This window comes from Ophidiomyces ophidiicola, assembly GCF_022830035.1.
Source record: "Ophidiomyces ophidiicola strain CBS 122913 chromosome Unknown scaffold_40, whole genome shotgun sequence".
NCBI lineage: Eukaryota > Fungi > Ascomycota > Eurotiomycetes > Onygenales > Onygenaceae > Ophidiomyces > Ophidiomyces ophidiicola.
In genome coordinates, this window is record NW_026054680.1 from 88,878 (window position 1) to 100,622 (window position 11,745).

Below are 11,745 nucleotides of genomic sequence, written 5' to 3' on the forward strand. Positions count from 1 at the left end.
AAATAGAGAGTCTAGTTACTAGAATGGAACGACTTCATCTCTCATTGCAATCATTCCTCATTAGTATGTATCCCATTTACCTCCCAAGCTCCAAGCTAGGTACAATGACAGGGCCATATTTAACAACATTCCCAAAAGCACCCTCTCCTTGAACTAGGAAGTCAACTGCAAGGCTAAGTTTCGGGAACGCACCAGGCGTGTTCCCATTCTGAGGGTGTTGTGGCGAAGATATACCGGTATACGCCGCATTTACTGAATCGGGGTCATATCCAACAATGGCCACATAGTTCCGCCGACCCATTAATTTCCGATGTTCACGATGTTGACCAGCAACATCATTTTGGAAAATTTCAATCATGTCCTCCTTTGTGTCACTGGGCTGAGGAGGTGTTGATCTTTGGCCATTTGCTGGTATGTAGAGTGGTTTGTTGTTGCTGTGTAGGAGTCTGAGAATATAGGAAGGGGGTGGAGCATTCACAACAGAGGATGAGATGATTTGATACATGGTCTTATGATCAGTAGGATGCGAAGGGTCGTGAACAAGGCCAGCTCCGCAGCAATTAACGGAGCCCGAAAGGAATGTCATACGGATGTTCCGCTGGTGAGCGATTCCTTGTAGAGTACGAATGAGATAGGTTCTTTCTAGATCCTGTATTCGTTGTAAGCGACAAAAAGTTCCTTCACGTACGTATAACAGACATACCTTTGATTCATGAGTCCACTGGTCTCTTAATTCATCTAGAAGGTCAATATCTCCGAATGGGTTCAGAACGCCCCCCATTAAACCCGTCTTCCCTACTGCTTTCTTGACAGAATTAAACCCAGAGCCGACAGCGCCTTTAGCACCGACGACACCGGCAACGGAGCTCGTCACTTTGCCAAGCATGTTATATGCCCCAGTGACTGCCTTTTTTCCAGTAGCAACTGTTTGCACTAGATGTTCGGCAGTTTCCAGGCGTGGATATACAAGAGGCACAGGAATCATCCAGAGACAATGCTGTACAGAGGGAGGAAGCATGGCGACTTTCGGGAAGACTCCTTGATAAGTAGGGCCAGCCATTACTTGATGTGGGTTTCGTTCTGATCGGCAGTCTATTCCAACAACAGCGATTGCTGGGCCTAAAAACTTGACAAAATGCCATCCAGTCCCAGTAATGGTAAATAGGTCAGTATCGTCCTTGACATGACGCAGCACCTCAAGAGTTGTATGATGCTGGAATAACAAATACATTTCGATGCCAATCCGGCCAATATTCTTGAACATATTCGAGAATTGCATATAATCCGGGTATGAACCAAAGCCATGAAATCTAAAGAAGTCAGTGTTCGGCTATGTTTCAGTTGAGCTGGGAGCTGAAAACATACATATCATGATCATCCACCTGTAGTATATGGGGGATTTGTGCAAATGCCTCTCGTAAGTGTGGCTGGTCAAAATGGCTTGTATAGTAATGAAAATAAGCATGAGTGATATCTTCTTCCAGCGCGGCTGTCCAGGCTGTGGCTTTTCTAGCATCTTTCCCACTGATAGCAAGCCATTGTTTGAGAGACGGCAGCTCTTTCCAGAGACGATCCGCATTTACTTGGCCGCCAAGCCCCAAATGAGCATGGAAGCCACCACATTCCACATGTTTCTGCATGATATCTTTCCACATGTATCCGACGCCCCCAACCTTTGCTCGCTCATTGGCATTGACATTCATCGAAAAATCATTACCCGAAGTAGCAATGAAGCGCCAGTTTGTTTCATGCTGCCCAGCCACAAGAAACTCGTAGCGGGTGCAACCGAGATGGGAGGTAATAGCGTAGGTCCATTTTGCGCCCGGGGAGTCATCCATTGGCAAATCAATATCATACCTATAGAATGTCCAGCGTCGGTGTGCTGCAATGCTGACAGCGGATAGTTGGCGAGGGTTCGGGGAAAGATCCACGCTCTTATGGATATGTATCGTGGGCGGCTGAGGAGCATCGGTTACAAGGAGAATCGAACCTAGCCACAGCCCATGTTCCATGTCCATATTCTTATATCGTAAATATGGACCAAAATATACGCCATTGGTAGGAGAGACCTTGTACAGCTCGATACCACTAGTCGGCGGGGGGCCATTATATCCACTATTAAAGCTCATCACGCTTGGTTCGTATCCTGGGCTCATCGGCATTCCTGGGGAAGGCATGGGATTACCAAAAGCAGATATTCCCGGTGAAACCAAGGGCTTCCCAAAGGTAGATAGGCCAGGTGAGGACAAGCCATGTGCACCAAAATTACTTTGTGCGGGAGAGAGGGGCGTATCGTTTAAATTCAATGGTGTTGGGCCCTTTGGAAACTCCCACTGCGTGGATTGTGTGGGCAAGTGAATGTAATAGTACTGTCCGGAATTTGGATCCAAGTGTGCTATCCAGCCCTCAGGTAAGGGCGGAGGTGATGCCGGGGTAGGCGTCGGGGGTGGGTGTGACGCAGTTCCGCTCTGGCTAGGCTGCTGCATTGTTCCGGCTACCTGCTGTTGCTGTGATTGTTGCTGTTGTTGCTGCTGCCTTGAATCATTTGCGAACGCAGGATGGCTTTGAGCTAATGACTGAGTAGCAGCTCCTCCAACACTGCTAGCTATCACAGCTCCCACTGACGGTTGCTGTATGGCTTGGCTTGCACTGCGCTTATCGGTAGCGTAGCTTTGAGGAGTGACACCGGCCAAGCTGGAGTATGCTGGAGGGGGAGATGCTGTCATATTCAGGCGCTGAAGGTCGTCTTCGAGATTATTTGTAGTTGAATTTGAATATTGAGTGGGATTGCCCAGTAATGGCTGCTGCGGCTGCCTTTGGGGTTGCTGCTGAGTATTTACTCGGCCAGGTGTTTGGGTTGGGCCTGGAGTACTGACCGGAGTTGCGCCTTGATATACCTGCGGGGGGCCATGTGGCTGAGTTCCTGGCTGCTCGGTTGGCGTCCATGGTCGCGGCTGTTGTTGATGCGGTTGTGCGAGGGGCTGAGAGTGTGTGGGGGTGGGATATCTGTTTGGCTGTTGTGCCGCGTATTGGTTTGCCCGCTGCTGTGCAGCAAAATTATGGGCATTGAAGTTGTTTAGTGTAGCCGTTCCAGCGATGCCGGATGCCGCGTATCTGGCTTCAATGTCGGAAGCGGCGGACTGACCTGGAGGAATGATAGGAGTTTCTGGGGGCGGTGGAGATCCACGTTGGGCCTTGGTCGTGGATGTGGACGCCGTGGAACTTAGCCGATTGATCGTCGATGCCGGATTTACGGGCTGTGGCAGATTGGAGTTGCTGGGTGGGGGCCAGTATTGCTGTTGAAAGCTAGGAAACGGGTCTGCACTGGTCGAGGTCTTTCGACCCGAGCCAGGGACGACGCTCTGGGCAGGCGTTTCGCGCTGCGGCGGGCGCTGGAACAGACCGTCTCGGTCGGAACCCTCAGGCACAGGCGAGTCCGGGAGCGACTTTGGGACCGCTCCTCTCCTCTCGGCCAGGGTGGGCTGGGCTTGTTTGGATTCGCGCCTCGGGCGCAGCGCATCGGGGATCTCAGAAGAGGCAGGGTGCAGGGACGCAGGCGAACCGCTGCGTGCCGGCTGCTTCGATGCAGCGGGAGGCGGGTCACTGTCGGGATACGGCGGCCGTGGGGTGGCAGCAGGGCCCTGGTCCTTTGCCTGCGGGCGGTCGTCAGGGTATGGCAGAGGCGAGGCGGACGCAGGCGGCTGGGCGGCGCGCGACGGGGACGGCGACTCTCGTTTGACGATGCGCAGCGGGGAGACAGTCGAAGGCGGCGAGGCGAGGAACATCTCGTCCACTGGCTTGCCGCTGGAGGTCATGGTGGCAGGCCGGGGCAGCCGCTGGGCGTCGAGGGCGGGCAGGCGGTTTTATGTCGGTGGTGGTGGTGGTGGTGGTCGTCGTCGTCGTCGTCGTCGTGGCGGCGGGGCACGGCAGCTCGCGCGCGTGCTTGATTGGGCGCGCCCGGCGCTTAACGAAACACGATGACATCGCGTGAGAGCGAGAGAGAGCCGGCGAGGGCGCGCAGGAGACGCGATCCAGCCGAGCCAGTTGCCAGCTCCCCGCGGCCGACGTGCCTGTTGGTTAGTACTCCGTACGGAGTAGTGGTAGTTAGTTCCTCCCATCCTCCAGGCCCGCCAGCTTGTCCGCTGCCGCCACCAACAGCTCCTTCACCGCCTGCGACCGCTCCTCCGCGCCCCAGCGATGCACGGCGTCCCTCCACCCGGCCTCGACGCCCACGCGGCCGCTCGCACAGGCTGCCGTCAACGAGCCCGCGGCCTGTGCCCGTTTGATCCTCGCCGCCTCCACTAGCCCATCCGCGTCGCGGAACAGGAGCCGGTTCGCCAAGGCGGCAACTGACTGGCCGTCCGCCCGGTCGAAAAAGCCTTGAAGGCCGTCGTATAATGCGAGGCGCGCGCGCCTCCCACCAGGGCCAACCGCTGCCTCAATGAGGCCGATGCACTCGTTGGTCTGCTCACTCAAGGCTACGGTGTATTGTCAGCACTGGAACCATACACTCATCTAGTCCGTCCTTACCTGCCGCAGGCGCGCAGGGGTCCAGGCATTTCAACATGCATTCAATGCCAGCCGCGAAAGCGTCGCCCTGGCTCCTACAATCCAACTGTAAGTACCCCTCGGGTTCATCAACTAGAATGTCCAATCTCTTACATGGAGCCTTTGCTTGCAAGGGGGGGATCGGCCGTGTCATGTGCTTTTAGCATTTGCCGAATGATAGTGATGGCCTCGCCCGCTAGTTCTGTGCCCCCAAACTCCTTTCCCAATATCCCCAGGCATTTAAGCGCGTGCGGGCGATATGCCTCGTTGTTTCTCTTTGCTTCTCGAATGGCGATACCCTGCAGTTACCGTCAGTATCGGCTTCTAGGTCGCATTAGCAGGTAGGCAACGAACTATCATCTGACTCTTGATATCTCTTGCCTCTACCAAGGGCAGCCTTGCGCGAGTCGCAAACTCGCCCATGGCTTGTATAACATGCTCTTTTCCCGCCCATGTCTTCCCACCAAGGGCGCGCTCGAGGCCGGGCCACACGGCACGCATTGTCGCCGCCGTACTTAGCCGCGCACTCAAGACTTTCACGACTTTTGCAATAGCAAGGGCAGAGGCATGCTTAATGGCCCAGCGTGGAGAATCCAGTCCGCTATGTGCCAGATCGAGGACTTCTTGTAAATGCTGCGACGCTGCCTGGGGCTCGTTGATAGTATTCTCTAACGCATTCTGAAATGCTTTTCGCACCTCCTCGTCTGTATCATGCTTACCCACGAATACGAACGGCACGAAGCACACCAAAACACGGTTCACCCGGTCATTAGCATGTTTCGAGAGAGAACAGGACAACTCGCCAGCCGCAACTCGCTCCAGTGTACTTTCAGAGTCAAAGTATATTTTCTGAGCATACTCCATGATTTTTAGCATTTGCTCGTCGCTTGCACAACGCATCATGTGCCCAATTGCAGTGCTAAACGCGACATTTAAGGTGTGGTTCCGACCCAGGATATGCGTCTTGGTCAGCTGGATAAATCGGTCGGCATAGGGCTGAAACAAAATTGGCTTTGAGCTTAGTCTAACTAATGCCCGGCACCAGGCTGCCTTGGTTGGTAACCCAATTGCTGACCGGAGGACATTTTCTAGTTTCAACACAACCTCTTTCATACTAGCACTGTCAAGCATATCAAGCAGGTATAGCTCGATGGATTGCATAATAGGGGAATTATTTACCGCATTTAACCTAGCTTTATCGATATCCTGACCCGAAACTCCATATTTATCTGCATTCAAGTATATGTAGTTCATCATTTCCGGTTCCACAGAGCTTAAGGACAAAAGGAATTTTTCTAGTATATCTGGAATGTATGGCCCCAAGGCATTTGTTGGGCTCTTGCGGACTAGTGTAGTCATCGTCGTTATGGAATATATTTGTATCTCCGGAACGTTTGACTCCATACCGTAATGTAAAAGAAATGGTATAAAGCGCTGCAGCATCAGCTGCGTTTTCTCTGAACGAGCTATCCCCTCGTCAAACGACCGGATAAGGGTGTTGCTAAGTGTTTGACATAAATTAAATGCTGCTTCCCGAACACTCGCTTTGATATCGTCTAGCACCTTGAAAGCATTGGTGAGAATATCGCTGAGAAATTTTTCATATTGTTGAACAGGCCTTCCCTGGATCAAATCCGCAATAGCTGCACAGCTGGCTTGTCTAACCCTCCACTCTTTTCCGGCGAGAATGCTTTTCAGCAGATCTTCCATGATTGCATCAAAATGTGAATTGATGACTGCATTGGAATCTTTCACCAGCGTATTCCAAATGTCGTTCATCGACTTTTGCACATTTGGGTTCGGGTCGAACCTGTAACGATATAATTTTGGAAAGAATTTAGGATTTTTGCTAAGATATCCATCTATTCCCGAGTCGCCTAAGATATCGCCTAGCCCAAATCGACCAAAAGCTGCACGACTAGACCAAACACTGTTGTTTGAGGCAAGAGACATGAACCGATACACGAGGCTGGGATCTCCAACTTCTGTAGCTAACCCAACAATGTCCTTGTAAGTCGTGATAGAGCCGTCCCCAGTGGGTAGTGCTCCGGGTTCAAATAACTGTGTATCGATAGATACCCTGCCACCACCAAGGTTTGAACTCTCTGCCGTAAAGGATTGGATCAAGTCACGAACTAAGTCGTCTTTAAGCTCTCGACCGCCTTTCTCAAACACAAGGCTTAACCCGCGAGAGGCAGTCTCCTGCACAATCTCATCGCGATCGGCTAACAGCCAAACAAAAGCTGCCTGACATTGTCGAAGTTGATCTTGCACTTGTTGACAGTGACCGCAGTATTGGACGAGGCTCAGAAGCCAAACCACCGAAGCACGTTTAAGCGATGGCTTGGGCGATTTGCAGTCTCTCAAAATATTGACAAGCATATCGGATAGAACGTGTGAAGGAATATGTGATTGGGGGCGCTCAGAATCCACATCAAATATTGTAAGCAATGATTTCGAAGCCCAGCCAACAGCGACAACACTGAGAGCTTCGCCAATCGAAAGCTGAATCTCGATGCCTCGAAGCTCGTGAAAACTATACAATGAGCTTAGTAAACGATCAAACAGCTCTTTCTCTTCTCTAAATGCAAGAGAGAGCCGGCCTAATGCGATAATGGCAGACTCTTTCCCCTTCTTAGCGTCGTCTAACACTGTCCCTAGCATCTCCCGGAAACCATTCTCTGGTAAAAGGTCGGCTGATAAGAGCGAAGCAAGGCTCAACTCCCCCACAGACACTATTACTGCTTCTCGAAGGTCTACGTCCTTAGATTGTTGAAGTATGTCCAAAAGAAGGATATAGAAGTTTTTCACTTGGGTAATGGGTAGTGCTTCGTGATGTCCACGAAAGGATAACCGAGTGAAAACATACATGAGGGTAAGAAAATCACCGCGAACAGTCTCCGCATGTTTTACTCGTTGTGTAAGCCCGTCTGAAAGTCTGTCTAAAGCTTGGCTGCAGAGTCTTTCTTGGGTTTCGAAATTGGTATCAAGAGACGCTGTAATCCCAATGCTGCGCGCGATGGCGGCATGAGCACTTGGACGAATACTCTCAACAGAATACGCGGAAAACATATAGCTTTCTCTAAATGAATTCAAGGTATCTGTCGATAAAAGGGAGCTGATCTCCACAAAGTACTCTGCAGTACGCCCGAGCGGTGTATCTGAGGAGGATGAGGCGCCCTTAAGGAAACCGGACAGCATCAGCTGAATAGTGAGAGGAGGGCATATCTTTAAAAATGACCTCACAGCCTCGCGTGCCACTTCACATGTTGAAATGATCACATCAAGACGTTCTTCCCAGTTAGGATTTTCTACATTAAATGGCACCCCCGATTCTGATAATGCCTCGCAGAGCAAAACATTTCGAAGGAAGGCCATTGCCGGAGCGTAAGCGTTGGAATAGAGCGTGGAGTATATTAAAACGCGTGGTACTCCTGCTCCATCCCCATTTCTCAAGAGTACCGATTCCACTAAATCAGAAAAGTTTGGAAGTCGATAGAAGAAGTCTGCATTAAACGGTGCGGGAGCCGATGAGTCAAGGGTTCCTGGCGGATTCAATATCCGGTACAAGTATGGATCAAGGCCTTTTCGTCCTTCTTCTATAATTCCAAGATCCTGGGTAGGATTTGCCGCCAAAGCCATGATATTTATCCATCGTGCATCAACATCTCTAAAAGGTAGGCATGTGTTCACGAAACGCAAGACTGCTGACTTCGGGCTGCGGCTAACTTTGAACGATGACTTTGGGTCTATTTCATCTGGTATTAGGTTCATGTAATGCATCAAACATTCGCGGAGTCTATCGAGTGTATATATGTTTGGCTTTCGGGCAACAGAGTTTGTAAGGCTGCCGAAAGCTTGGTCGATGCTGGTGAACACTTCGCCATTGGATACGTCCGAGCTAAAGGCCACAAAAAACCACCTAATCAGCATCTCCAGGCGCTTCCCGCCTTCCTCTGAAGAATGGTCAAGTTTTGAAGCGAGAACACCAATGGTGTCGTAAGCGAGATTTCTAGACGTCTGTCTAGAAGCATTGCTTCGCTCCACCTGAGAAGGCCAGCCACACGTCTGGATGAATTCTTGAATCTTATCTACCATCCGCGGTGCAACCGTAGAAACGGATGGGCTCATCCGGGCAAACCACATACAAAACTGAAGTAATTGATTTCGAAGTTTATTACCCTCTAAGCCCTTGACAAACAAGTTTGTCTCAAAAATATCATGACTGTCAAGACAGAAGTTCATACGGTTTATGTCGGCGGTGGCCTTGACCGATTTGCTAAGGAGACTCAGTACCTTCGTCCGGATGGCTGGAGACGCTGGCAGTTCCGTGTCAACGCCGGAAAATATATCGAATAACTCGCTCACGATATCACTATCCTCTAAAAATGATGTCGTTCGTTTGAGTAGATCCATACCAAGGGTAGATATACTTTCGTTTGAGCTGGCACTTGCAATAACAGCAGGAATATATCGCTCCCGATCAGTAAATGCGCCACTAGCGAGAAATTTAATTGCAGCGATCTTGGTGTCATTAAGACTCAGGCCCGCCGGCGATATGGAGTTCCAGACTTCATGAAACTCACTTCCGTTAACTAGGAAATTAAATTCCGCCTTTGAAAGACCAGGACAAGACGTCCTTGGACTGCCAACAGGGATGAGCATGAGGAGTTTACTGATCCATTTCGACAAATAGAGAGCATCCTCGTTAGAAATTCCCAGCTGGTCGCGAAAAGACACCCCTTCCTGCTCGCCCCCGTAAGGTGACTTTAGAGCTACTAAAGACCTCAGAATGAGATTGAAGATGCTGGCTGCATCATCAGTATTGGGTCCGAATCTAGAAACGCCGAGGACTAAATGGGGAAAATGTTCTGCTCTCTGGGCTGGGCTGACATGCTCCAGAGCCAGCTTGATATAGATTAGATCGAAATGCCTGACGAGGGGTGACTGAGTTTCTTTGAACTGCTTTAGTAGTGCTAAGAGCGGGAGGTCGAAGGTGAGAGGTTGAATCCGAGTGCAGATATGTCGGCAGAGCGCAATGACCTTGTTACGCACAGAAATATGTTCAGATCCTAGTTTCAAAAGCAACGGTGCAAGGTATGTCCGTAGCAGTAACTGGAGCTGTTCATCCGAGTCCGCGAGAGCAATTCGAAATTCAACTTTGGAAACTAGGGAGAGCTCGCGGGCTTCAGCGCTTGTTGCTTCGCTGGCCATGATTGATGCGAAGCTGTAGGCCGAAAACTAAGAACGAGATCGGGCACGAAATGTTCATGAGATACAGGTGCACAAGGGCCACTTGGATGGATGGGAGAGGTATATGTCAGTGGCGACCTGTGGTGACATGCTGTCTCTCTAGGCAGCGGTGATGAGGTGTTAGTTACTGGGTAAGATCAACATACAGAGTAGTTAACTACCTAGTAGTTACCTACAAAGCTTAACTAATAACAAACTAGTTAACTCTCTTCTCTAGTAACTACTGTGTACTCCACCACTCCATACACGCTTTTCTATTATCATACTAGCTAGGAGACAACTCTGTACGCAATTTTCTACTATTGCTACTAGCCAGATAAGTCATGACTACGGAGGTCGCCGCCAAAAGTTTTGGTCCTCAGGGGCTTAGCGGCTGTAATATTTCCAAATACATACAACATAATTACTGTACACTAGTGTAATCAGGCTGAAAAGGGGCCCCCTTTTGATTTCTGTCCAAGCTTTAGAAATGATTTTGTATGAAGAGCTTGATCTCTACTTCACATGCTTCATATTCTTTGTACATAAAGTAGGAGCTTTGAACAAGCTTTTGTATAGCTATGTGAGGATCAGATGGTTGCAGATAACATGACAATGGCTTACAGCCTTCATAAATGAGATTAGGTTGGGTGAGAGATGGTTACAAATAAATCTAAGCATGAGAGAGAGAGAGATAACTTATATTGCTACAACAGTATCTAGAGTCTCTAGATATGTTGCCACTGATCTTCATAAAGAAGTATCTATGACAGATTTTGTGTGTTTAGCTTTACTAGTGAGATTATGTAATCAGTCACAGAGTTTATGAATCTCAGATGATATGAAGCATAATCATTTAAGTATTAAGAAGATTTTATGAATCTCTTTTAGATAATGAAATAAATATAAAAAAACTGTAATGTGAAGTTTTACAGATTTCTCTCTCTTTATAAATCTTGATTCTTAAGATATTGATGTGATCAAGATCACAGTAAGAGTGACAGCTTCACTGTGATTGTAACAACTTTATATAAAATCTCTTTTTGATGTAATGAATGTAAGAAGATCACAACACAGAGTCTTAATTTAATCTCAGTTTCTAGATATAGATGTAACAGTAAGATTATAGCAAGAGTGACAGTTTTTCTGTAATCATAATGTAGTTGCTGTAGTGACTGTCATTCTTCATAATTCATAATAATATTTAATAATTTTTTGAATATAAATATCTCTTTCTTGATCTTCTCTCTCTCTCTTTTTTTTTTTTTCTTTTCAACAACATTCTTCTTTATTTTAATAAGAGTTTCAGACAAGCATTCTCTTCTTGATGATTATAAATCTTGAGAGACTTCATAAACAGCTTTTCTTAGTGCTAACACATTATATAGAGAGATAATTTTGCCATGTCTTTTTTCTGTTCAAAATTAAGATGTCAAAATGTGAGCAATAATGACTCAGTAAGTTTAAAAATAAAATTTCAATCAGTTGTCATTTAAAATTTTCTTCAGAGACAATAAGAGAGATATCTTCAGAATCTTTTGCTTTATCTGAAGCAGAGTTCTCAATCACTATTATTTCTTCAGAAAATTAAAGTGAAGAAATATTATTACTGTCAGTCTTCATTTATGCAACAGAGAGTTATGTCTGTGAAGACTTTGAAATTTTTTCTCAGACATCATAACTCAGTCAGTCTGATTTCAATTATGATGGTGTAAGTGATTTCTCTCTGTTTCTTCTTCTCTTAGTGCATCATAATCACTTTTACAAAGTTGAAAATGTTGTTTATGAAGTGTTTTCTCACTTCATAATTCTCTTTCTGTGTGCATGACTGATAACTTATTCAGAGTGCTAATATCTGAGCTTGACAGAAACACTCAATGATGTCTACTGTATTTAATAATAATTCTTTTTCAACTACTAGTTCTGTTGTCTTGATTAATTAGATCTTGAGAGAGAATAATCATT

The 11,745-nt window shown here is 47.8% G+C and overlaps 2 protein-coding genes across 2 annotated transcripts; both read right to left on the reverse strand.

Moving 5' to 3' along the window:
• Positions 1–76: 76 nt before the first annotated feature.
• Positions 77–3,815, reverse strand: LOZ57_006365 (uncharacterized protein; the record flags this gene model as incomplete). Its single annotated transcript, XM_049255384.1, has 2 exons — positions 77–1,310; positions 1,366–3,815. 2 exons carry the CDS (start codon positions 3,813–3,815, stop codon positions 77–79), a joined length of 3,684 nt encoding a protein of 1,227 aa, XP_049105677.1.
• A 289-nt stretch (positions 3,816–4,104) lies between these two features.
• On the reverse strand, positions 4,105–9,762 carry ECM29 (proteasome component M29; the record flags this gene model as incomplete). Its single annotated transcript, XM_049255385.1, has 4 exons — positions 4,105–4,478; positions 4,531–4,604; positions 4,663–4,847; positions 4,903–9,762. 4 exons carry the CDS (start codon positions 9,760–9,762, stop codon positions 4,105–4,107), a joined length of 5,493 nt encoding a protein of 1,830 aa, XP_049105678.1.
• Positions 9,763–11,745: the final 1,983 nt, after the last annotated feature.